The 27,491-nt window shown below is 43.5% G+C and overlaps 2 protein-coding genes and 1 long non-coding RNA gene across 6 annotated transcripts in view; 2 read left to right on the forward strand and 1 right to left on the reverse strand.

The window, feature by feature from the left end:
• The first annotated feature begins 938 nt into the window (after nucleotides 1–938).
• On the forward strand, nucleotides 939–2,861 carry SOWAHA (sosondowah ankyrin repeat domain family member A). Its single transcript, XM_038413593.2, has one exon. The coding sequence runs from the start codon at nucleotides 1,038–1,040 to the stop codon at nucleotides 2,481–2,483; it is 1,446 nt and encodes a 481-aa protein (XP_038269521.1). The 5' UTR covers nucleotides 939–1,037; the 3' UTR covers nucleotides 2,484–2,861.
• A 10,022-nt stretch (nucleotides 2,862–12,883) lies between these two features.
• LOC122455472 overlaps nucleotides 12,884–27,491 on the forward strand; it is a 70,162-nt gene continuing 55,554 nt past the window's right edge. The window contains exon 1 of the long non-coding RNA XR_006273691.1: nucleotides 12,884–13,065. This is a non-coding gene — a long non-coding RNA (uncharacterized LOC122455472). The remainder of the gene's footprint in view (nucleotides 13,066–27,491) is intronic.
• SHROOM1 (shroom family member 1) overlaps nucleotides 16,143–27,491 on the reverse strand; it is an 80,594-nt gene continuing 69,245 nt past the window's right edge. For 2 of the 4 annotated variants that reach the window (XM_038414589.2, XM_038414591.2), the window contains 4 exons: nucleotides 25,464–26,081; nucleotides 24,802–24,952; nucleotides 22,996–23,268; nucleotides 16,143–21,042 (listed from right to left, as the gene is read on the reverse strand). In XM_038414589.2, coding sequence (XP_038270517.1) covers nucleotides 20,788–21,042; nucleotides 22,996–23,268; nucleotides 24,802–24,952; nucleotides 25,464–26,081 — 1,297 coding nt within the window. In that variant the 3' untranslated portion in view covers nucleotides 16,143–20,787. Of the gene's footprint in view, nucleotides 21,043–22,995; nucleotides 23,269–24,801; nucleotides 24,955–25,462; nucleotides 26,082–27,491 lie in introns of all 4 variants that reach the window. The other 2 variants (XM_043490579.1, XM_043490580.1) reach the window with 1 other exon arrangement.

The raw sequence follows: 27,491 nt of genomic DNA on the forward strand, positions 1-27,491 counted from the left end.
CTTAAAGCTCTACATTTTATCTGAACTGTTACGTAGTTTAGCTGGCACAGACACTGGTAAAACAATGGGTGGGATTGTATTCCTCAGGTAGCTGCATTTCCCTGGGGAATGAAGCATTTTTTAAAAAAATACTGAAAAGTGGTTTTCTGCTGGGCCCTCCTCCCCAGGTGCACACACAGGTGGGTAACTCAAACAGCTGAACTGATTGCTCAGAATTTCCAAAATAGGATACATTTCCCCTTCGGGGGTTCAGGCCCTACAGGTAAAGAGTCAGCCCAAAAAGGATTAATTTTTGTTTCAGTGACAAGCAACCCAGAACAGAGAGTTAGAATCTAGGCCCAGCTCCTGTGCTGGTGCCAGTGCAGGGCTCTGCCCTTGTGGAGCCACTTGCAGAACTAGCCCCAACTGTGGGTCCCTAGGTGAGTCACTCAGGGCTTGATCCTGCAGGAGCCAATGGGAGCTGCCAGCGTTCAGTACCTACTCCGTGCCTCCATTTCCCTACCTAGGAGATAGTGACAATATTTCTCGGACACTGCAGGGGGTGGGGCTGGAGTCACCAGGCTGAATTCGCTGCTGTCGGTCAAGCTGTTGATCCCCGGCTCAGGCTGCTGATTGGCCGCCGCTCGGCGGTGCCCAGAGACGGCGGTGATGGGCGCATTGAACCATACACCCAGCAGAGCCGGGGGGAGGGGCTGCCAGCGGGGTCTCCGTTCAGGATGCGGGTTTGCACAAGCCCCGCAAGGTGCCACCCACCCGGCGCGACGCGCTCTGCTCATGCTGCGGCCAAAGCCTTCCGCTGCCAAGCGCAGCCCGGGAGGCTGGTGGCCTCTGCTGCGCGCCTCGGACAGCGGCCAGGACCCGCCCTCCCGCCGGCCGGAGCCAGCGCGCCCCGGGGCAGGCGCAGGGGGGCGCCTCGCCTACAAATCCCAGACACCTCCGCTCGCGGTCCCTTCGCGCCACCCCCCGGCCGGGCTCGGCTCCGGCCCCAGCGGGGAGCGGCTGCCGAGCCGAGCGGCGCCCCCAGCCAGGTGCGGGGCATGGCCGAGCCGCAGCCGCAGCCGCAGCCGGAGCCGAGCCGGGCGGCCCTGCTGGGCTTCCTGCGGGAGCGTGGCGGGCAGGTGCGGAGCGCGGAGCTGCGGGGCCGCTTCAAGCCGCTGCTGGAGGCCGGCGAGCCCGGGCAGCGAGCCGCCCGCCGCGAGCGCTTCACGGCGCTGGTGAACAGCGTGGCCGCGGGGAAGGAGCTGGACGGGGCCAAGTTCGTGGTGCTGCGGAAGAAGCGCCGAGCCCAGGCCGCGGGGGAGCCGGGCGAGGGAGCGCAGCCCCCCGAGGCGCCGCCGGAGGGCGCCGGGCAGCGCGGGGCAGGCGGGCGGGGGCCGCCCGAGCCGCCCCCGGCCCCGCTGGCCGCCGAGGAGAGCCCGTCCCCGAAGCCTGTGTCCGAGCTGAGGGGGCTGTTCCAGAGCCAGGACGGGGAGGCGCCTGGGGCCCCCAGGAGGGAGGCCCCCCAGAAGCCCTGCATGTTGCCGGGGCGCTGCCCGCAGCCGGCCGGAGGGGCTGAGGAGCTGCCAAGGCAGCAGGAGCAGCCTGGGGACAGAGCCAGGCTGCAAGTGGGGAGCCTGCTGGAGCTCCCTGAGCCGGCCTCTCCCAGATCCCCGCACACGAAGAGGAGGCAGGTGGATGAGGCGGGTGCCAGGTCGCCCCACCTGCGAAGGGTGTCAAAGACTCAGAAGGTGAGCGAAGACACTGGCGGCATTGCTGCCCTTCCCCTGGAGTCTCTGGAGCACGAATGGCTGGTGAAAGCCACCGCCGGCCGGTGGTCCCAGCGGCTTCATGGCCTCTTGCTGAGCGATGCCAACCTGGCCGGGAAAAGGGACTTCATGTCTGGGTTTACAGCTCTGCACTGGGCAGCTAAGAGTGGGAACTGTGACATGGTGGGGAAGGTCATTGAGGTGGCCAAGAAAGGTGGCACTGAAATTGATGTGAATGCTAAGTCCTATGGAGGTTACACGCCCCTCCACATCGCTGCCATACATGGCCAAGAAGAAGTCATTACCACATTGGTCAAGACATACCATGTCAAGGTTCAGCTGAGAGACTACAGTGGGAAAAAGCCACACCACTACTTAAAGGAAGGGTCCTCTTATGCAGTCAGGCATCTGCTGGGTGATCCTGACCTTCACAACGGTGTGGGACATGCCTTTCCAATCAAGAAAAATCCAAAAATTGCTGCTTCCATCTTGAGCTCCACTAGCACTTTCCTTGGAGTCTTATCTGAGGACATGCCCTTCTACGATCTAAGCAGGGGTCTGAAGAAGACTTCTTCCTTAAATAAGCTCCTTAATGCATCTGCAGGCTCAAGGAAGAAGCCTAAGACTAGGGGGACTTTCCCGTCTTATTCTTCTCTTGTCGAAGCAGTGGAGGAAGAGCAGGAGGAGGAGGCCCCAGTGAAACACAGACCAGTTTCTGAGCTGTTCTTCAGTCACTAGTCTCTGTCTTCTTGAAATCAAAGTAATGCAAATAATGTATAGACGTTTTCTTGGGCCCAGATCCTCATGGATATTTAGGCTCCTAACTCCCATAGAAATGAATGAGAGGTGCCTAAAGAGCTTGGAGGATCTAGGCCCTGGTCTTCTTTCACAGAAGCAGTCTTTGTCCCCCACCCCAAGGTGTTTAACAGTCCACTATGTAGGGTCTGAATTCAAAGCTCATTGAAGTCAATGGCAGTCTTTCCACTGATTTCAACAAAGCTTGATCAGGCCCACAGAAAACAAGATTCTCTTAAAAATGCCATACCTACCTATGTACTGCCGGGTTAATTTGATCCACAAAGACTCCCTAACTCTATGCCTAATGGCTGAAATAGTTTAAAAAAAAAAAAGCAGCGGTGTGGACAGGTTATAAGGCTTAACATACAATCTTCTTAATCTACAAATTCCTCCAGTGAGTTTGTAATTCTTTGAGGTGAAAAGTAGGAATAGGGTAAGGGATTGTTGCACATTTTATTTACATCTTGATTTTAAGATAGATCAAACCTACTTTAAAATGGCTTTTTATCCTACAGGTTTAAATAACAAAGTACATAATAAGGAAGGTGGATAATTCTGTATGACATTTCCAATTAATTTGGTAACAGATAATGACAAGGAAAATCTGTTTGTTTTTTAAAAGATTATTTAGTGCTCTAACTTTTTAAAAACAAACTTCTCTGCTAGAAATGCTAACTAGCAACTATTCTAATTGTTGTCTAATGTATTTTACTATGTGTAGAATACAAAACCATTTATGCAATGAGAAAAAGCAACCCTAGCCAATCGAAACACTAACCTGTCTACCTCAATTTAAATGCTAGATTACCATTGTTGGCTTTAGTATTTTTTTAGAACTTTCTGACCACAAAACAAATGTTACCAACTAGCTATTTTGATAGTACTATGAACTTTTAAGTGTGATGGTAATTTAACAAATGCACCTTTAAAAGAATCTAACAGACTTTTAAAATGTATGATAGTGGGACATTCAGGTGAAAAACTAACTACAGGGAAATTTTCCTCAGACTATAGATTTTTACATATGGATAGCCAACTGGAAATACAAGTTTAGGTGACTATTTTTGTGTTGCTTGTCCTATAAATGTTAAGTGTTGTGTTTGACCCAATTACAATAAAGAGTTATAAAACCAAGGTTTAATGATGTTAGGTATTTCATAACAAAATGCCTGCATGACCTCTACTAAAATAATGTGTATCTGAACAGTGTGAATCAATGACCTAAACCATTTTTTCCCTTTGTGCCTCTTCCTTCTGTCTGGATGTTCACACAGTTCAACATATAATTCCAAAGAGCATGTGAATTTTGTGTTTAGTGCCATGTGATATTTCCAATGAGTGTAATAAAGTTGGTTTAAAAGTAAAACTAACCTAAATAAAATTTCTGGTTCTATGTATACAATCATGCATTTTGACTTAGTTTCAAAGTTTATGGTGAACCTAAAGGATCAGTTAGTCCCCTCTGTTAAGTCCCTTTGATGATTTGTATTTATGTAGTACCTTTTCCTCAGCAGATCTCAAGGCTCTTTGCTACAGTAGGTAGATATTATCCTATATTCTAAATGGAGGGGCAGATATTCAGGTGTAATTGGGCTTAGGTCCATTTACTTTGGAGTTATGTGGAGTCATACCAGCTGCAGAGCTGGCCCAGTATAACAAGCACAGTGAGGTCAGCTGATTTGCCTAAGGTCAGAGAGAGTGAAGGGGCAGAGTTGGGAACAGAATCCAGATCTGACTCCTGTGACCAGTCTCCTGGACCACAATAATTTTCTCTTTAAAAGTGGAAGCTATTTAAAAACCAGTATACAGTTCAACCATAGGAGGACAAAGCTGATAATATAATTATGTTTGCTCTGCATGTTAAATCCCCATTAGGTGGTCAAGTTTCTGCAGTGCCACACTACTTGCACGCTCTGAAATTCTTTGCAAGTCGGTAACTTTTGGAATGTTTTTGATTTCAGCCTTGAATTAAACCCAAGACTTCCTCTTTCTGTCTGCATAACAACAGGTTTTGTTGAAACATTCCACAAGCTATACTGCACTACCAGTGCCGACTGGAAAAGGCATCTTACTCTCCTCCCCACCTTCTTTTGTTCCCCTCATTAAAAATACTACATGGAGTGTGCCACATTCATGCCAAGTGGAACTCTTGATTCCAGGGACAGCTTTGGCCTGGTTTATCTCAGAAGATAATGGATTGTTTTGCATGGGCCCTGCTCATATATTGAGCTAATCAAGTGGGTAAGCAAACGTTAGTGCCTCGTGATTTCTATGTTTGGCATTGGTAGAGTAAAAAAAAAAAAAAAATTAAAAAAATAGCCAATTGGTTCTGTAGCTGATGGTGTCAACATGATCAATATGATAGATACAGTGCAAATGCAAATCAAACCCTCATTGCTCCAGAAGAAAAACCCATGCAATGAATACAGCATAACCCTATATGAATTGCTTAACATTTCCTTGTAGACACCTGACAGTAAACATCTCGTTCTGTTCCTTCAGCCCAAATGGGCACACTGCAAAGCCTGAGATATTGCAGCCATGTTGCAAAGTAAAGGCACGTTAGCTAGTAAAAATATTCAGTGGCTACATGCATGAAAACTATCACTTGAGTGACTCAGCCCTTTATCATTCTGAGGCTAAATAATAAAATATGGATACGCTCAATCCATGTTCATATTTTATATTGGAATATTTTATACTGTTTTTGAGAAAGTGGCCTTTCATGTTCTCCTGCAGATAAAAAGCATATGTGCAGTAAGTGTTTTAGAACAACAAATGTGGCTATATCTTCAATGCAAAAAAGGGAAAAGGGTATGTGTGTTTTTTACATCAACATAGCTGTCTTGATGTAAAATCCAAGTGGAGACAAAGCACCCTATATGGAGGCTATAGAGCTGTCCTTGACTATGTACATCTAGGTAAAAGCTACCTGTGCCTTGTCACCACTAGGATTTTACATTGAATTAGCTAGTTCAGTGTAAAAAACATGCTTTATTTTTGCAGTGAAGACAAAGCCTCTGTGTTGTTATTATAATTCATTTGGACCATGCTCAAGGGTGTGTTAAGCACCTTGCAAAACAAACAGGGAAGAGTTTGCAATCTATAAAATAGATGGGTGCAGGCTGGCCAGAATTCCATCAACAAGTTTATATGGTGACTCAGTTAGTTCATGCCTACCTTCTTAGTAAACAAATTTTTTAAACCCTAGATATTAATTACCCAGGCACTAGTTAGTGTTCCCAATGCCATGTGACTTCCACAAGTACAAACAGTACTCAGTGGTATTAAGAATGAACCCATTGTAATTCTATGGAAATGAATTCTAGTGAACTATAACTTGAATTCAAACCAATGGCTCTATTGTTCTGCATTTCTTCTTCATGTGCTACAGTTGTGATTGTAAAGGAGACATAGTATTTAATTTCCAACAAATCAGAAAGGCACATTTCTTGGCAATGATCAAGGTTATATCAGTTTTATTTTTCTATTTGGGGACAAAATCTTGCCCTTTGAAGTTACAAGCAGATGGATTTTATAGCTCTCTATTATTTCAAATTACTCTGGGGTCAAATCTAACAAGCCCTATTTAGGCAAAATCCCCACTGAACTCAATAGGAATTTCACCTGAATGAATGACTGCAAGATTTGGTCCTTGATGCTTTAATAAATACATCGTAATACAGCACATATTACACAATAAGGGAAGGTGGGTAGCTGGCTATCCCCTAGTATCTGATGATACATTTATTAACATATTGATATCCTCACTGTAAATATAAACCAGAATCTAGCATAACATTTTATAAACATGTAGTCACATTGAGCTGATTTACTACAAAATTTATAGTGCAACACCCACATCGGGTGAGTTAAAACTAGATTTTGTTTTAGTTGAATTGTACTCAAGGTCAGAAAGAAGTAACATTTGGCCTATGCTGCTTAGTTTGTTCTCCCCCTTCCCCCCCCCCCCCCCGCCCCGCCAACATAGATATTTCAGCCTTTTCCAAAGAATGCCAGTAACTCAGAAAGTCAGTGCTCAGATAGGACACTGAGAGGTGCTGTTATGAAAAAATAAAATAAACAAACCCAGAAGATATATAGCTCCACCCAATAGTAACTACCCAGAGTGAGTGCAGAAAGGCTAGACTTTGGCCTCCAAGACAAAGCTGTGTGATAACAACACAATGACATGCTCCCAGTGTCAGGTCCCTAATGACCTATTGGGGGATGCTAAACATCCCTCTCAAAATCAGGCAGGTTCTGGATAAATCTTGAGAGCTTGCCTTGGAAAAGAACCTCTTAAGGAAGATTTTAGCTTCAGGCTAATGACTGTACTAGAAGCAAGGAATTCTTGTCAATAGAGTCTCAGTTCTGGTGTCATCTTCCTTGGTGGCATTTCACAACGCATTTAGACTAAACATTTTTTAAAATGTCTCTCTTTTGGGGGTCTCCTTTAAAAAAAACATGCTAACCTTGAAACACACAGGGCCAGATGCAGAGAGTTGCTGGATCCCCCACATCTCTAGCTGGATTCAGTGGGAGCTGCAGGTGGGAACCCGGAAAGAATGGACCCTTTTGAATATGTGGACCTTAACCTGTCTGCCTTTCTTTCCCCATCGGTCAAATGGGATAATCCCTGACTCGCAAAGGCATTGAGGGAGGAGCGAGTATTTTTGAGTCAAGTGCTAATCACTGTGATTGAACTGTTTCTTTACCAAGTGTGTTTAGATATGGTGCGGTACAAACATAACATGAGTAAGAGCCTCCTCCTTGTCCTGTCCATTACTTGCCCCTCTCCTTTCTTCTCCTCCTCTCCTTCCTGCTCTGCATACTGCCACTCTGGAACCTACATTCCCTTGCCTCCTGATTTACATATGAATCAAAGTAAATCCGCATCATGACAGTTATTGATGTTTCCAGTGATTTGTGTTAATGAAGAAATCTCCAAATTAAGATGGCACAAACATGCCTGTGGCACAGAGGCAGTTTAGGCACAAAGAGCCTGTTGTTTGTTTAAGGGGGGGAGATAGAGCACGTGTTCTGTACCATACTAACGAACGTTCATTTGCTATTAGTTCATTAATGTAAAAAAAGGGGGCAAAACCCGAGTACACCTTGTGTTGTGGGCTGCTGAGGGGACACATTAACTAACGGATGGGTATTATTATTCAGCCCCAGCAGGGGGAGCTAGAGTCACATGTTCCTCAAAATGATACCCCTTACCCTTTAAAGGGCAGCAGTGCCTGGCTGCGAAGGGACCCCAGTCCGTGGCGGGGTGACTGCAGTGTGGGGTTTTGAGTGTGGGCATGAAATCTGAGGGAGGGAGCAAATCATTGGTGGGAGTGCGGGGGTCCTGACAAATAAGCCAAGCCTTCCATGACCTCCCAGGGGACTCCTGTCCCTTTCTCTCTCTCCTTCTGTATGACCTTCCTGTCCTGGGCATGGATGTGGGGGCATTAAGGTTGAAGTGGGCCCAGACCCACCACACATTTCTGGAAGGATCCACCCCCATGCCTATCCTGCCTAGCTTCCTCTACTTCCCCTTCACACAACTATTCCTCTCAGCCTAATCTTCCATCACGGCTCCCCAAACAGCAGAGGAGAGTAAAAAAACAAGAAGACTAAGCAAGATTTCTACCACTGCTGCTCTAAACAACCTCCCTTGTTGCTTCAATCAGTTACAGGCCAGCTATCAACCAGCAGCAAAAGTATTTACAATGGTGACATTTTAAATGGTCATCACTAGTCTTCAGCTTCTCCAGCCCCTTGAGACGAACAGGGACAGCCCACAACTTTTAGCTCTCTTGTTTCTCTCAGTCTGCAGACTCAGGCAGAATTCACTGCATTGATTTACACAGGCTGGAAACTTATGAAAGCCTGGATACTGGAACACAAGATGGCAGCTTCTGGGGGGAAAGCGCTGGTTTGCTCAGCTACCACAAACCAGCCCACTGGTACCTGCCTGTACCCTGAATGCAGTAGGGATAAGCCTGGGGATAGGCAGTCCCAAAAATCAGTCCATGCCTCTTGGTTTATTCCTGTACTGGAGCTACTCTCTGGCTGCGTGCAGTGTTCAGAGAGGTGATATTAGCTGGGCAGAACACAGCAGTTTACATTCCAGGGATATGGGACTGATTCTCCAGCCTAGTGCTCCTGTAGTTACCTAAGTCTGTGCACAGTGAGTTTCAAATGCTACCAACTCAGGGGCTCAGGATGCAACCACACGGGAGGGGAGCCTTTCCGCTTCCTTAGTGCCCTCCAGATTCTGGGCTACTCTGGGTACTGAAATGGCCCTGGGGCTGCACTCTGGGCTGCGAAGTAACACCCAGGTCACTACAGGTCCTCCTTCTGCCAGTCCCACTCCTGGCACTTCCCCTGTGTTGGGGCTTATGGGGGGGGGACGACAGCACAGTACAGTGGCCCTACACTGTGTGTGCGATGGGAGAAATTCTCCTTTGCCAGTTGCAGCTTCTACCCACTGCCAGAGCAGCATGCAGGGACTAGAATCTGTCCCCAATGTTTTGTTCCCACCGTGCTCTCATATGGCAGAGCTGTAAATGATGACACAGGACCCTAGGCAGGGGAGAATCAGGTCTCTTTAAATCTTTTAATCTTTAAACCAAAAGAAGCTAGAAAATTTGAGTGAAATCTTAGCTGCTGTAGGAAGAAACAAAACAGCAGAGACCCTGCACTAGCGGTGGGGCATAGGAGCAGCCTATCTGTAAAAGAATTCTCACCGCCTCTCTGCTCAGACAATCCTGAAAGCTATAAGATTCCCACCTACCGTTTATAAGAGACAGAACTAAAGGTTTAATATTCAAAATGGATCCACATAAGGTTTTCCTAGACAGACACGTTTTATATAACAGCATATTGTATTTCTAGACCTGTGCTTGAGGGAGAGGTTATGGGTATTGCTTTTAAAAATACAATCAAACAAAAAAGGTTTTAGGGGCAATAAAGCACAGATGAAATTAAACTTCAACCAGCAATTGATCATCTTTGGCCCTTAGGTAGTTTAGGTGTGTTTCATATTACTAGTTTAGCTTCCTGGACCTAGTTTTGTTTGTACAAGTCTGAGATGTTTTTCCCCTAAGGAGCTACTTGTTTTGACAACAATAACATAGGGCCTATATGCTAGCATAGGCTCTTAGGCTCAGGGGACCACTGGCACCAAGTTTCCGAGCAGGGAGGCAACTGGTGCTGAAGCTACTGTACCCACAAGGTTCCCACATCACAACAAAGCGCATTGCCTAGTATCACATCAGGAAACTAACAGGGAAGAAGCGTAAGCCAGTAGATTCCAACTTTAGCCCAGCACTAATCTTTACTCTGTCCTCCATGCCCTCACCCATCCCAACATACAGACTCACCTTCTCCCCAACACTTTCTGCTGTATAGAAAACAGTGACCCTTTCCTATGATCCACTGCAACCATCATGCAATGTGTCAGAAACCCCAACCCACCCCTACCTAACCTCAACATAACAGGCAGGATCTTCTCCTACCATAGACACCCCCCCACAAATACACTCCTCATTCATACCAGAGACCTCTCCTTCCTCCCATTCACTCATTTTCTACAAGTGACGGTATCCGTATGGAGACTAGAAGAGAAAATATAAGCCACAGGTGTAAGTCACAAGAGCATTTCCCTGTGGGGAAATGACTTTAGGGGCTAATGCTATCTAGCTTTGATACTTAGATGACCCCCATTACTGGGGTATTTGAGCACCTCTCAATGGTTAACGTATTTAGCCTCATGTACCCCTGTGAGGTGGAGAAGTGCTATTATCCCTATTATACAGCTGGGGAACTGGAGCCCAGAGAAGTTAAGTGACTTGCCAATGGACATGTAGAAAGTCTGTGGCAAAGTAGGGAATTGAAGCCCTGTCTCTTGAGCCTCAGCCTAGCACTCCCCAACTATTGGACTATCCTTCCACTCTAATTCTGAAAGGTGTTGAGCATTTCCTGGGATTTACCTTCCATTGACCTGAGGGCACACAGGTCTGAGCCACAGAAAACTGATCATATGAGAAACTAATGGCCTTCTGCTCACAGGATGATGACTTGTTAGTTAACACCCTCTGTCAGCCTTTGTAGACAGCTCTGAACATCTCTAGCAATAATCTTCCTTTCTGGATTTTGCTCTTTTTATGAGAAGATTTACTTGTTGCATAGAAAAGCTACCCAGCAGCTTCACTAGGGTCTTTAGAAGCGACTTTACCCCATTGGTTTCAGAGTAGCAGCCGTGTTAGTCTGTATTCGCAAAAAGAAAAGGAGTTCTTGTGGCACCTTAGAGACTAACAAATTTATTAGAGCATAAGCTTTCGTGAGCTACAGCTCACTTCATCGGATGCATCCGATGAAGTGAGCTGTAGTTCACGAAAGCTTATGCTCTAATAAATTTGTTAGTCTCTAAGGTGCCACAAGTACTCCTTTTCTTTTTACCCCATTGGAATTCATTTAAAGAGGTTTTTCATCATACGCTCCTCATCCTGTTTAATTTGGCGCCCGCAGTATCCTTCCTTCTGCTAGCTGGACTTCAGAGACAGCCATATCTAAGAGCTAGCCCTGTCTGTGCTTTATCAAGCTTTATAGATTTAAAGGGCCTGCATCACTAATAATGCTGTTATGGGCACATGTAAGTGAAGTTACTTCATGTTAAAGAGGAAGGCTGTAGAGATACTAATTTGTGTTGTGATTCTTAGTAGATTCCACAAGCCAGACCAGGTCAGATCTGGAATCGGAGGCCTTTGAAGGTGTCAGCCTCTCCCCAGTCAGGATTTTGAGGCATATTGGCAAGAGTAGGGGGGAGTTTGCACTGACATAGTCCACACTGTACTTGTTCTGCCGTCAGAGGACTTGAATCCCCAGGGGTGTTAGCCTGAGCCTTTCAGTTCACTAAGTTCAGTTTTGTAATTATTACTGTGATGAAAAAAATGGACTGATTTTAGATTAGAACATTAAGGTGCCCTTGAACCAGACAAATTAGATACCCTCTGTTCATATCAGCATTATGTGAGTAAATCCTTTTCCTGTGAGCAGACAAGAGCTCTGTGTGTGTCCATGTGTGAGCAGGAGAATGCGTACATGTCGTATTAAGGGAATGCTGCACATCAGCTGCTTTCCCTGCCTGGGACAGCTACCCAAAACATGACTGTCTGGAAGGCTCAGCATTCCCTCACCGCTCCTTTTGCCCCACACCCCTCTTATATTAAAAAAGAAAAGTTTCTGGATTGTCTAAGAACATAGCTGAGGTTGGATCCAATCCAGGAATTTCGTGTGAAGAATCCATTCAGCTTTGCTATGGTAAATCATGTATTTATGTATTTAAACCATGCCGGCTTTCTCGTTCTTGAGAATAAACAGTCAACAAAAGAGAATCAAAATGTTATGTGACTTGAGCTCAAGGCTGAGCTTGACTGTGGACTTGCTAGAGATACGGGGCCAAGCCCTGAACTTCAGATCCCAGCTCAACCTCCCCAGGAGTTTGGATCAGTGCTTTGATCAGGCTCAGGCCCATAGTGAGGATTGCCTCTTAGGGCCCAACCCTGAGAGGAGCTGAGTGGCCTCAATTTGCATTGACTTCAGTGGAAGATGATAGTGCTCAGCATTCTGCAGGAGGTTCTCAGCATTTCAGAGGATTGGGCCCTTGCTTTGTAGCCAGAGTGCACTTGTGATCTGTCTGTGTGGCTTGTGTTTGCATTTTGCTCAAGCTGCCTTATACATCAGGGTGCCACTTCTGAGCACAGTAACAAGTGATCTGCTCTCCTCATGGCTTTTCAGTCCTGGTGTAGCTGGAACACCAGGAGAAGACCAGCTTGCACGATATTTTGTCCCATAAATAGTACCCCAAAGAGGGTGCAGGGAGACCCTTTAGAGAAAACACTCACAATTGTTGTAGAGTTACCAAGACATTTGGGTTCCTGTGGAACTCAAATGAACAATCCTGGTATGTAATGTGCTCGGGGGGCGGGATATGGAATGCTATCATTCACTCTTTAAATGACAGAGCTATTGCCCTATTTCTTCTTAGTGAAGCAGGTGGTCTCAGCATAAGCACTCCCTCAATATTTACCAGTACAATGGTGATGCAGAAACAGAACAATATGTGCAAGCTTCCAAGATTGTTGCTACATGATGTTTTGTTATGGGTTTCTCACCCCTCCCACATGCTTTTCCTTGGGTAGTTTCTTCCAGTCCCTGCAAGCCCTGGTGTGTGTATAATTAGCCGCCATATACCAGATTCATGCGTAGATAACCTAATGATGCGGGGGGGGGGGATGCATTATAAATGCATAGAATAGCAATGTCATTTGCCTCCCAAGGACATTGACTCAAAGCATTTGATCACCACTTAATGCCACCACCAGCCCCATCCTTTATATCTCGAGCAAATGAGACTCACCTCCAGAGCAGGAAGGAGCAGCCATCTTGGCTATGGAAATGGAAGCTGGTGCCATTTTCCACTTCACAGCAGGAGTTGCCATGGGACAGGGACAGGGAAAGGGAAAGGGTAAGTGATGAACTAGAAGTTGTCCTTGAAGTGGTATCTTCCGTGAGGTAGCTTGGGATAGGGAAAAGTCATGGCCAGAAAGCTTGTGAGAAAACCCCCTCACGTTAATATTTGTGAAAAAGGAGCCTTGTTATTCTCTCAATCGAGCCTGTACATTCACGCAGTATTTTAGTATACGGCTTCAGCCATAAGGAGGCTCAGCTGCCGGGGGCTTGTGACATTTCAGCTGTCTCTGTTACAATGACAAGTCAGGTGCCTTCAGGGGCAAACGGTAATGTTCATTTGTTGCTTCTTGAGTGGTTCTTGGGATGCCTCTGGTGCTAAACTGAGAGGTCGCACGACTCCAACTGTCTGCTCAGTCTTTCATGTCTAATCCCTGGGCTCCCTTCTGGGCATTGAGGACTAGTTGTGCGATATGTGGCTCTGCTCTTGGCTTAGAATTAATTTACATTCAGAATGTTGCTATGAGTTCCCAAAGCTGGGAGCATCATTGCACTTAATAATTACTGTAGAACCTCATTAATTCACACTAGTGCCTAGGATTGGGAAACCCATTTCAGATCCTGCAAGGAATTTAAGACTGTTTCAGTCGTCTGTCTGTCCATGCAATGAGGCTCCAGGCAATGAGGCTTGGCCAAAAGGAGTTCATTGCAGCCTTTGTGCATCCAGACTTGATTTAGCACTCACTGAAATCAGTTGAAAGATTCCTATTTACTTCAATAGGTGTGAATTCAGCTCCTTAGTGAACACATGAGGGTTTTTTTTAGAATTGCCATATTTATTTTCATGGCACCAGCATAAGCCTGACTCCTATCGCTAGGTTCATGCCGATACAGTGATCGTTCTATCCTGCTGTGGGCACTAATGCTCCTTGCCCTCCCCCACCAACCTGCTCTCCTAAGGAGAGAAGGCTTTTCCCACCTAACATTATACCTGCCCTGCCTCCTCCCCTCACATCACTCTCTGCAACCAGTACTTTGTATCCTACTTGCGTTAGCTGTAATTAGTTGCTGCCCACTATGCTAGTAACCTATTATGTTTGTTTTATGCAAGTAATGAAACCTTACTAAGGCAAGCTCTCACTACAGGGCACTACTATTAACTCTTTCTTGGGCGGTGGGCTGAAGCAACCTCTTTGGGTTTTGTGGGGAAAATCAGTCCTGCAGATTAACCAAGTGAGAGGTAGCAGGCTTCAGCTGGACTTTGATTATTCTGTCACTTTGTGAGCTCTATAGGACTGCATTGGGGATTTGCTGCAGTGCCTTGCTCAGCCCCTCTGGCAATGAGTGGATTCATTCTTGACATTTTTCCCTATCTAACTTCCTCTTTGGGTAAGAAGCAGTCCAGCAGGTCTAGTAGTGGTGAGGTGCCAATACCCTGCAACTCTGCAAACCAGTAATTTTCCAGTGCTTTGAACAAGAGTTGGAATGAAGATCAGAGGCACGGGGACTTCCTTAATCTACTTGGCAGAGGGAAAGTCACTTTCTTTGCTGAAGAGAAAAAAATGTACGTGAAGCAATCCATAGCCACCACCCAAATTAGAGGTTACAAGTGGAAGGTTAATATATGTAGTGACACCACTAGGAATGTATTTATTTGCACTGCACAGAGCTTTAGTTGTGTGCTGGTTTGGGGCAGAACGTCTATTGACTTCAGGGGAAAGGCTTGCACAATCAGGACCATATTCAGCATCTACAGCTTCAGAGAACTGTTGGACTCTGAAGGCAGTAATGCTGGGTCCTTTTACGACATTGTTTCTTCCTGCTCCCAGCTTTTACCTAAGCAGAGCCAGAGTGAAAAAAATGGATGAAGATGGAACGCTGGAGGGTCACAGTTTTCACAATAAAAGGCTTCCTTACTTAGAGCTAACTGGTACCTCGCACAGATAATGCTTATGTACAAATGAGAGGCTGTGGACTACCATTAGGTCAATGGGTGTGGAGAGGGGGAGAGAAACTTTCCTACCTCTTCTGAAAATGTCTATTTTCAACATTCCCAACCTCCTTCCTCTTTGCTGGTTGTGGGGACTTTTTCTTGACACATACTGGAACTCTCCATACCTTAGAAGAGCAAAGCCAGTGAGACTCAGGGGCATAGCACTGTTGGGATGAGGTGGTGTTTGTATTCATCTTGTCTAATTGAAAGGCAAAGCATGATGAGGGCTAGAAGCTGATTGCTCTTTGTGGGAAGGTTAATAGGCCTTTACACCAATGTTGAAATTATTCAGGGCTGGGTCAAGTAGGTTTTAAAAAAAGAATCTCTAACTCTCAATAAGGTCAGACTAAATGTATATTCCCAGCGGTACCCCTAACCCTAACTTTAAAGCAGAACACCCCAGCCCACAGTGGGAATTTTAGATGTACAAGGAATGTAGGACTAGCTTCATATAGGCAGCCTGAACTACACCACAGCTATGATGGGGTTTAGGGTACTAATCTAAGAACAACTGACCTCCACACCTGCTAATGCTCCTCAGAGGCAGTTTCGCCTTTGACTACTTAAAAGTTGTTTTCATATTTCATCTACACTTGCACTTTTACACTTTCCTGAGACCTAGACAGAGACATGACAGAGGAATTAGGAAAAATAAAAATAGCACATACATGGCACTGTAACTACTTTTTAGACAACAGATTAGTTATGGTGTTTGTTCATTAACGCCTTATCATATCAAAAAGTTTGGTAGTTGTAAAGATAGGTCTATCAAGCATTATGTACAAATACCAAAATATTAAGAGTGAGTGAGAATTTGCATAGTACCCAAGCCAACTGCACTTCTGCCGTGAAAGACCAGAAGGATACCCTTTTAATTTCTGCTAGTTTTAAAGCTACATCATTGCCTCAGGATGCCTTGGGAGGGAGGGATTGATTGAGCTACTTTTATTTATACCAAGCAAGTTCCCGTTTTTAATAACAAGCAGACAGTTTACATCTCATAAACAACTCTCTACAGTTATATTCTTGGACTGGGAAAGGGACTATACGTTTGATTTCCATTCAACAGAGAGATCACCCATGTAGTAGCATTGCCAATTGGCACATGGGGCAGATGCCAGGCATTGTTCTTCACCACTTCCAGTGGTTTAAAACTTTTATTCATTCTAATAAAGTTAAACTTGAACTGCAGTGGTTATCCTGACAAACATCTCTGTATAAGAAGCAGCAGTTGAAAGGAAAAAAAGCATTGCACCTTCAAATCAAACTTCCTGATATACATTCATACAAACAATTCAATAGATTTAACAAGAATATCCATAATGATCTTTTAGAATTGTCCATTCCTTGAACATTTAATTTGTAGGTTTGGGGTTTTTTTTTTTTTTTTTTTTAAAGTCCACTTCTGAAGGAGCACTGTCATGTTAAATCTTTATATAGTAAAACATTTTTTTGGGTTATTAATAAGACCTTAGATTGAGACCAAGGCCCGGATCCTGCAAATATTCATGTATGTGCTTAACTTTGAGTAGTCCCACTGAGTTAATGTACTTGATTGTGTGCAGAATTGGGGCCTAATTTGCTTATTGCTATTTCTACTGTTTCTTTTGTGTACTTCCTTCATCCTAGACAGTTAAACTATACTAATGAGTTAATTTCAGTCTCATTTTCTGATTCCAGGACTATAATACCTGAGTTGCTAACAGTTCAGGAGAAATGTTTCAATCCAAACCCAAAACTGATTTAGTTTTAAAATATTTACAATATTTGTATTACTATTTAGGTTTATTTTTACTGAACCTAAATTTGTGGCTTGATTCATCTGACAGTGGGGAGATGGAGATTTTTAAGGTACCTTGAACTTCATGGTGTTGGTAAATCAGGCACTCATTTCGAAATGCTGTTCAGGAGAGGTCATTTAAGCATGAAGGGTCTAGTTTTCCCTCACACACTGGCTTCATCCTGGTGGAACTCCATTGACTTATGTGGAGTTACCCCGATTGTGTGAGAGGAGAATCAGGACCAAAATGCTTTTGAAAATAATCTACATCTGATGTATTTTCCACTATGTCTGTTACATTATCTATTGCACTGAAATACTCTTGTATGAAGACCTTTTGTCTGTCTAGATATGAAGAGCAGCCTCAGATAGGAAGGCATTTTCTCATTGATGCCTATTCTTCCATTGTATAAAGATGTACATACAATAATATACAAAGGATCTCTGTGAATCATGATGAGTATTTGCTACTGACAGGTAATGAAACAATAATGAAGCAAATAGTTGGAAAGAAATGTGTTATTTCTCTGTCCATAATTCTATATTTCAGCATAACCAACACTCCAAAGCACTAACATGGCTTAATACATTTTTAAATGCATAGAAATATCATCTGCATTTAATTTACACTAATCCAGTTTTTGGGAAGGGGGAGAAAAGAAACATTTAAAAATACCACAGTCAGTTTTGATAAATTGTGCTAAAATATTTAGTTGAAATGCATAACATACTGGATCTTTACAAAAATCATATAGAGTCTAAAGTAACTACTGACTTTCCAAATTCTGCTAATACCAGTACTGAGTTCACTAAAATTAGTCACATGACGAAGGCAGACACAATTTGGATTGGACAAAAAACCGGAATAGTATTTTGGGGCCAGATTGTACTACTTGCCGTGTCGTCAGCTTTCACAATTTTATCACAAGTCTCATGGTACTTGGTGGTTTTCTTCAAGTCCCAGCTCTTGGAATCCTGTGCATATGAGAGAATCTGCTTTCATTTTTTAAAAAAAGGTCTGGGGTTACAGAGAAAAAATTGCAGATGAAAGTCTGAAAATGTGGCTTGAGTGTATCCTAATACTAAAGTATGGCAAATTAAAAAAAAATTATTACCTGTTAGAACATGATTTTAAGCCAGTTTCATGGATTGGGGAGAGCCTGATGCATTATTTTTGAATGCTTGGGGTTGGCAATATTGCACTTGGCTCCTCATGCAAAGGAGGCCCTCATGTGGACAGGACTTTGTGGATTACAAGAGTCAGGCTAGGATGGGATCCATTCCCAATTCTGCAAGAGATCCATTGCAAAGTCCATAAAGCCTGAAGCTGTCAGAGTTTTCTGCTAAACCCCTTCTGTGCTGTGGAAGACTCCTTTAGAAGATTGCAGGGGAAGAGCTCCAGTAAAATGGGCAGTAGTAAGCTTTTGTATAGATGGCCTTGGCCTGCAGTGGATTCCCATCAATCCATGTAGGTCATCTGGAGCTGAGCCACCTGACTGTTCTGTGGGGGAGGCTCAAAACCCGCCCCAGCTCCCATATTGGAAGTATGAGTAAAACTCCTCAGGGGTCCTCGCTGAGCTTTCCTTGCCCCTGGCTCTCTCCTCTGGTTGTGGGTGTTTCTGGAAGATGGCGACATCGAGCTCTCTTGACTGTGAAATAAAATATTCTGTTGTAAACTTTAAGTTATTTGGTTTCAGCTCACTGCTGTCTGCTTCCTAGGCCAAGCAGTTCTGTGCCTTATACGAAATACATTTGAAAGAGAGGCAGCATACAGTATGTGTAGTCACAGACTTTCAAGAATTGAAGGCAAGGCTTATTATAGCAGCAAAGGCTGTTCGTAGCATCGCTGACAGGGTGTGAAACCTGCATACGTGCTAAGCTTTAGAAGCAATTCCCTCTGAGAAGACCAATGCCTCTTTGAGCACAATTTCGTTGGTATCTGGGCTGTATCCAACCATGGTTCCATTTATTGTACACCTGCATATTAAGTAACCAGACAACCCTCACATTCAGCAAGTTATGTGACAAGGCAAGAACTGAAAAATAATGAGAACATGTCTTTTTAATTACTCATCTCACCTCCGGGTCTGGAGGACTTTTGTTCAAAATGAGCCAAGAGGAACAGATTTTATTACTGATATCAATTCTACAAAATAAAGATTAACCTTTCCATTATTGCTAACAAAGGCAGGTGGGTGGGGGGCAAGGGGAATCATCTTGCGTACAGGGCTATCTCACATAATTTGTTCTTAGTATGCCCTTACTGAAGTGCCAACATAGAAGAATGCCACCACACTGCAGCTGATCCCAGAAAAGCAGATAAAGCTGGAACAAATCTAGAAAGGGGGATGGGTGGAGGGTTTTTGGGGCAATGTAATATAGAGGATCAGAAATCATGACCTCTAGGAGTGGGAACTTGCTCAGTCTGGTGGCAGAGGGGGTATCTTGTGCTCACACTTTAGTAACCTCCGCTAGCAGGTATGAGGGTTGGCCAGTCCCAGAGAGCCACCTCCACCTGTGATTGAGTGAAGTATTTAATGGTGGGGAGCAGTATGTATAAGTGGAGAGGGAAACCTCAAGGTTCTGAAGGGAAAACCCTCACAATATTTGGTAGGGGAAATAAAGGATGATAATTAATAGTGAGATTTATTTGCAACACGGTTCTATGAACACTGGCTGTGCATGTCTGAAAGTTCCATGAGCATCAACCAAGGAGCCTTTCTTTCTGATGCAGGGGATAAAATTGTCTCCCTTTCTCAGTATAACAAATGTTGGTGACTTCTGTCACTTGTGAAAACATCAAGACCTGCCTTCCCCTCTTGCCCAGATCTGGAAGAAGCTCCAGTTAGATTCGTGAACTTCTCATTTGATGTTCAGGGAACCTACAGCTGATACACCTAGTGATAAAGGTGTATCTATCTACTGGTAAAGGAGTATTAAATGAAACAATTTCAATACACTTGAAAGACCTTCAATACATGTTATTTTAAAAGGACATTGTCAAGTAACTTTCCCCACCTTTTAAAGTCTCTTTTTTTTTTTTGTACTCATGGTTTACAAAAACTCTTTGAAATTCAACCATTTTGTATCACAGCACAGTGGTTTTTCATGGTAGGGTCCATAATAAGTGCTGGGTGATTGGCGCTAAGTGAAGAAAAACAAACAAACGGTGCAGCAATAATTTGAAAAATAGTCACCTAGGAAGCACTGCATGGAGTTTGCAGATAGCTAGGGTAGGTGCATTTTTTGGATTTACCATTTTTGAGAGCATCCCTTTATGTCAACTTCACCACTAAATACTTCTCTGTAGCCTGGAGGAACCCATGCCCAGAGCTCTTCCTGCAGTCCTTGTGAGTTTTCTGTTGAACATCTCACCCAGATTCAGATGAAATAGCCATTGCATTCTACAGCTGCAGAGTCACAAAAGGCCAGGGGGCTTATTGCTGATTAAAAGAGTTCAGTATTATTCCTGTGGCAATATGTTCCATTATTACATGTCACTTGAAGGTATTAACCGGGGACAGCTATCATTAAATTGTCAGAGGAGTTTCACTAAGTGGCCCATGGCATTGTGCTTTGGAGTTGTTTATCCTCTCTTTAAATTCACAATTCAAACACCCACATAATTTCTAATTTTGAATATTCAACACACCCACAAAGGGGAAATATTTTTATGATTCTTTTATTGAGATGATGTCAGTCTGGAAACTGGCAGATGACAGGGAGAAGGGAAAATGTCAAATTAATAAGGGTGACACGTCTCATCAGTCATTTTCAAGATGCAATCTGCTACATACTGTAAGATTTTGTCATTCAGCTCATCCAAAGAGGAAAAACCCTTCCAACATGTCCCTAGACCATCTAAGCACTTAACACTATGACACTAATAGGAATTCATCAAACTGATCCATGTTCATGTCTTAGCAGCAATGCAGTGAATATGTACGAAGTTCCAACACAATGCCCGAATCCTCCATTCCTGGAAGTGGATGGCCTGTTGCTGTGACTCAGAGAAGGATGCTCTTCTCTAGGCTCTCCAGCTGCTCCTCAAGAAATTTAATTTGCTCCTCAAGGTCTTTCTGTTCAATCAGTAAAGAGGTCTTCACCTGAACAAAGTGTTTGTAGTCCTGGAGTTGCTTGTCAGTCAGGTATTTGGAAAGAATACCAGAAACCACTCTTTCCCTGCGATCCAGGTTCTCTTTCAGATCTTTTGCATCTTCCCGCTGTCTAGACAGGAGGTTGTGCCGTTCATGTAATGATTGCTAGCAGGGAAAAAGCAAAAGCAGCATACACCATGAAAATCAATAACTTCTGACAGACTCTAGATCTTCATTCCAGAGCCACAGTGTATTAAAACTTAATTACTTCCCCTTGTGGCTTTAGATTCTGGATGGCTTCTCCTAGACTGCATTACTCTCCCTTATGGCTTGCATGGTAAAGGTGACTGGCAAATCCCATCAAGATTCACTTCTTTTATGTTGCCCACAGGAAGCAAGTCAAAGGTAGTAATAATATATTTAAAATCCTAATTATCTCTGTGTGTCAGGTCTACCCTGCATCTGTCTTGTGTAGATTGTAAAAAAAGTGTTTGTATTTGTGGCCTGAACAGAGCCAAATATAGTGTCAGTGAATAACAAATTATTATTATTAATAATAAACTAAACTATAACTATTAATGTACCTGGAAGAGAGAGTAACCTGCTAAACAAGAGTAGCTACTAAGCGAGGATGGCTTTTAAAACAGTATATATTAATTTGCTTAAGCCTGGCTCACATTAGAGAATTTTAACATTTCCCACCATTGTGAAGACTAGTTCAGCTGGACTGGTTTTAGTAAGGTTAGCAATGTGGGACATTCTCAGTATCATATCAATTAAACCTGCTCAGAACAAGTCTAATCAACTCCATGCTAAACAGGGCTGTTTGTGCCTGAGACGCAAAGGCCCCCAATGTTGCTAAAGTTTGTGTAGCTGAATGATTGGAGATTTTTGTAAAAATTCCATAATGTAGACAAGGCTTTATATCACTTTATCCAAAGTCCTGAGTAAAGTACCCTAACTAATGTGAAGAGCTCTCAGTACAGCTGGTTTAGGGGAACTACCCCACTAGAAATTAACTGTTCGCTGGGAACATCTATAACCAATTCAGCTAACAGCTTAAATGTGCTTTGGCTGAAGAGTAGAGGCCAGGCGTCGCCTTGTTTTAAGCTGTGTTAGCCAAAACCAATTTAAAATATTGTCTAAAACCACTTTTGCTGCCATGAGCTCAACTCCAGGGCAGACAGATCCTGAATCTCCAGGAGGCATCACATGATAAGATTCTGGTGCTGAGTTTCTGAATTTGGATTGATTGTATGCATTTGATAATGTAAAGAAAAATGACCCACAAGAATACAAAGCTCTGCAGAAAAGGAGCAGCGCTGCTCATGGGGGTAAGATCACAGAAGGAACTCTGTGCTCGACTTGTTCCTCATTTGGGAATCCGCCATGTGGGTGGTATTGTGGAAAGGGGCATGCCTTATTCAATAAGGACAGCAGAAAAAAGTATCTTTTAGGACATAATGGCTTTGTCTATGCTATGAAAAAAAAAAAGCTGTGTTCCAAACTCAAGTTAGCTAACTTAAGTTAAATTCCTATTGAAGACAAGGCAATTTGTGGTGTTCACATGAGTTAGCAGGTTGAGTTAAAGACTTTGGGGGATTTCACCTCCAATTCGGAATACACTTTTTTCCCCCTAGTGAAGACAGGCCATTGTGTTAAATAGGATTTCCAAACTCAGAAGAAATCATCCTCAGTGGAAAATATCTGGAATACAGGATTTTTTTCTACACCAACAGGAGACGTTTAAAGTGGCTTTCCAGATCACCAGTCCCATATATACTGACAGTTTCAAAAGCCTCAACTATAGTTCAGCATCTGCACAGTGCTTACCTGTTCCCATCATCACCTTGCACTCCTGCTGAAGGTAGGAGCCTAACTTTTCCTCCACTGAGCAATTATCGTTCATGTGAGGCTCACTCTTTCTCTGCTATGGAAATACACCAAGCCATTTATTAACTACTACTGGCAAAGCCAGCCATGGTTCAGATCTGCATCTAATTTTATCCAGAACTCTAGAGTTCTGAGACAGAGAAATGGATCCAGTGAAGGTCTATCTTGAAAGATAAGTGTGAAAGAAATAAAGAGACTAAATCTCCAATCCTTTTTGTGACTCACCTTCTCCTCAGCATCTGTATTCTCATTGATTTTCCTCATGGCATTTTGGACTCGAGCGAGGCGGCTGGACAAACAAAGCAGCAGGCTCACTACCTTTTCCAGATCGCCAATGAACATCTGGTAGCGCTCATACTCATTGGGCTTGCAGACATCTTGTACCATTGCCTCTAGCTCTTTGCCACGCAGAGCATACTCCTTGGTTTCGGATAGGACAAGTTCCCTTTCTTCCCAGAGGGTCTGCAGTTTTGATTGGATGCTAGAAATAAGTTCCTTCTACAGGGGAAATAAAAAACAAAATTGGAAACTTTGTTACTAATTCCCAGAATCCAAACTGCTGACAGACACTGGCTTTTTCCACAGATTGTCTCCTCCAGATTTTAAGCTTTTTTTTTTTTAAATACTTTCAAGCCTGTACAAAATACAGTTAAAACAAGTTCCAATGACTTTATAAACTATATTATTATTTTCACCCCCAAGAGTGAAAGTCTGGTAGTTGCCTCAGTAAAGCCAAAAAGAGTTTGCATAACATACCTGGCAAGGGTAATTAAGGCCTGGTCTACACTGGGGGTCGGGGGGGAGGCTACTTAAGTCGGTCTAAGTTACGCAATTTCAGCTACGAAAACAGTGTAGCTGAAGTTGATGTACTTAGAGCTACTTCACTGCAGCAGGTCGACTACTGACGCTCCCCCTTCGACTCCACCTGCACCTCTCACCCTGGTGAAGTACCAGAGTTGATGGGAGAGCGCTCGGCGGTCAAATTATCACGTCTTCACTAGACCCGATAAATCGACCCCCACTGGATCGATCGTTCCAGAGGTAAATGTAGACATGCCCTTACAGGCAAAAAAGGGAAGGAGGATAAGGGTTATAATATTAAGATCATGTAATTACTCAGTAAGACATGGACACAGTGTGATGGTTCCATTAAAAGCTAATTCAACTCACTTCCTGTAGTCAATATAACAGAACTGAATTCTATGGGGGGATTTGAATGAGGCAAAGGAGGTAGGTTGGTGAACAGATTTGGGGAGGGTGTATCATGCACAGTGGGCTGCATGAAAGAAGGCTCAGAGATGAGAGTGGGAGAAGGATCACACCAACTTTCATTGAAATACAGCCAACTCTGACATAGAAGGGAGCAGCCGCTAAACAGTGAATAGGGAAGAATACCACATCCACTGTAGGAAGAATTTTAAGTAGGCAGATTATAATTAATTTGGCTGTATTTCTACAACTAACAAGCTTAATTCTTTTGAAGAGCGATATGGGTTATTTTTAAAGAAGCACAGTATTTCTGCTTTAGGAATCATAGTCTAAGCTTATCTTTTTTTTCTCTGCACATGTGAAAGCCAATAGATGCTATCAACAGAAACTGCTGCCAGTTCCCTAAATGTAAAGATCATCTTTCATTTAGATTGCCAGATGTAATCAATTTAGGGTTCAGATCTGGTCTCAAATACTGCACAATTGTAAATCAGCTAGTCTACAGCAGCTAGTTTTGCAAGGAAGCGTTCAGCTCAGAGTCTATCCCTGATCATTCTCACAATGGATGTCCTTGGAAGATGAATAAAACAGGACAGAATTTACCAGTTACAATCAATATACCAAATTCATCACGACTTTAAATGGAGTTATAATAAAGATGAATTTGGCCCAGAAAGTCTCAATGCACTTTGAAGTACTGATATGGTGTTAAAGTACATTGATAAAAGTGCTTTCCTCTAACAGTACACATTCCAAATGTATGACAATATCTTAGTTACTGTAAAGAGACCCATATAGTCCTTTTCACATTCATATACCTACTTTCTTGGAAGTGATGTCATCAAGGTCATTTGAGCCATCTCTGTTCTTAATTAGGATTTGGTTCATGTTAAAATTGAGATCTTCTGTACTCTGACCTGCACTGTGTTCAGTTTCAGAACATGGTTCTGTTGGACCATCAATACTTTTCCTGCTACCGAAGCGGAAAATAAATACGTTAAATGTTTAAAGCCTAGTTCATGAACAATGTGGTTCCTATTCACATGTGTTTCTAGATTATCCAGGATCATTTCCCTCCCCTAACACTCAGGGATATTCTAACCTTTGAAAATATCTGGACCATAAGATTTCTGACAGCCAAGAATGATCATGTTCCCTTCTAATAACTCCAGAACTACTTTGGGATCTCTCATGAAAACATTTCCAGTCTGGCACATTGCATGGGATACAAAAAAGAAATCCATCCAGGGCACTAGCATAGCTATTCAGGGCCCTATTTCCCAGTCAGAATTCTACCTCTCTTTCTTATGTACAGCTATGACTATTTCCTTAGATCTTCCTTGGTGTGACAACCAGAAGATGGGCCACAGAATTTGTTGTTGATTTAAAAAAAACAGAATCCCCAGGTATTCTGATGCTCCAGTGAATGAAGGAGACAAATGTACATTGAGACAGAAAGGAATATGTAATCTCAAACTACTTACTCATTTTCCAGGACAGGCTGCACCTCTTCTCTCATCCTAGTTCCCTTATTCCTGTGCGATCTGTCAGACATTGAAATGTTAACAGGAAAAAGGCCCTCCAGGAGGTCTAGGGCAGTTTTTCTAGTAGGACGAGGGATGAGGACATCAGCCAGAGAATTGTCTGTGGCAATGATCTCCATAGCAAGTTCTTCATATCTCTGGTCTTCAAGGGATTTCAGTCTCCTTTTAGGAAAGTCTGTCTCCTTTTCTGGCAGGACACAATTCTGGATGTTGTACGCTGCTTTTTCATTTAAGGCTGAACTACTGATTTGATCTCCTTGCTCGGACTGAGCTGATGATGCTGTGTGGCAATTTATTTTTTTCTGGGAAAGTGCAATATCATTTGCCTCTAATTGCTGCCGTGAGGTTCCCTTTGAAGTCTTGCCAACCAGAGATTTTACACTGCATTCTTTTTCCACCTGAGTCTCTTCATTGCCTCCTCTTCTGAGGAACAGGATAGGGATTTCAGAAGTTAGTTCCTTGACATCTGGACAACATGAATTCACAACTGTACTACTGTCTTTATTCTCCTCATGCCGACCCCCAAGACTGGATTCCTCTTTCTCAGGAATCTGGCGTCTACAGGAAAGAAGAAAGAAGTTGCATTCACTGTGGACGTTCACTGCTCCACCAAAAGTTCTGGCAAATCAGGACATAGATATTTTCATGGCTGCTTTTTTCAGTCTCAGAGCTTCTGAATCTGTGATAAGTGCTCACTGTGCTTGCGGGCCACAGGGCAGGGCCAATGCTAGATATGTGCAATTGTACAGGCCCTCACATTTCTGGGGTCCTCACTTAATATGCAGTCTCCCATTTCCAGCTCCATCCCTTTGAATTACGCCTACTTTGAAGACATTTAAAAACTCCGTTATACACTGACTCCTTGAGATGAATGCATAATACACAAGGAAGCAGAGCCATTGCAGCACTGCTTGCTATCATATTGTGCCAGACGCCACAGGAGGACAGACAAAATACTAGGAATGTGGTTTAACTAGGGCACAACTTTATTGGGTAACATCTGGGAACCAGCTGCAATAACTTGTTCAGTGCAGGTCATATTTTCTTTGTACCACCTGGTGGAGGGCTTCTGTCAGCCCCCACAATTCCTTTAACCTTGTCCCAGCACTATTACTGGGACCCCATTGCCCTCCTCTAATATGAGGGTAAAGGAGGTGGAGAAGAAGGGGTTGTCTCCTCACTGAACCAGACATTAGAAGCCCAACCTCATTCCCCACCTTCCTTAGGAGCTCAACTAGGGTGTACATTCCTATCAGATACATTGATGATGTATTTAGTTGAGTATGTTTTTTCCTTCAGAGCACCTTCTTGCTTTGTTCTCACTGAATGCCATTAGCTAGAAATTTGGTCCATTCATAATAGTTTCACAGGCACATGTAAAACACCCCCAATTTTACTAATGTCTTTGTGAAATCTGAAAGCTTTGTAAAACTGTATATTTAAATATCTGAGAGCTGCAGTTCAGCTGAATGCCCAGTTCCACAGGTTTGGAGTTAAATTCCTGCTGATCTCTTAGGTGCTGCAGTGCTGTTGCTTTGCTCAGCTACTAAATGCCACAGGAACTGACTGGCAAGGGAGATCTGCTTCTGTAATTGAGGAAAGGCGCTTCAAACAGTGCAGCATCAAGAGGCATAACTGAACTATCCAGAGATTTGATTCACCAGAGTTCAGAAAATCAGGATTAGACTTTGCCCCCTGTAGTGACGGGAACCTCCCGCTGCCCCCCAACTATTTTCTCCAGAACAGTTTTTGTGACCCAGCTACAATATTGTGAATGGAAGAAACTTTACTGTGTACCTTCTATTTTATTTCTACAGCAAGTGCCCTCTAACCCAGAAAGTATCACCTGAGTTTAGGTAGCACTCCCTTGATCTGTTCTTCATAAACAACACATTTTCTAATTCTAACTCTTTATTAAAAGAGAGGTATAACAGCTGACCAGTTAATATTTTTCTCTTTTTAAATGGG

This window comes from Dermochelys coriacea, chromosome 8, assembly GCF_009764565.3.
Source record: "Dermochelys coriacea isolate rDerCor1 chromosome 8, rDerCor1.pri.v4, whole genome shotgun sequence".
NCBI classification, from domain to species: domain Eukaryota; kingdom Metazoa; phylum Chordata; order Testudines; family Dermochelyidae; genus Dermochelys; species Dermochelys coriacea.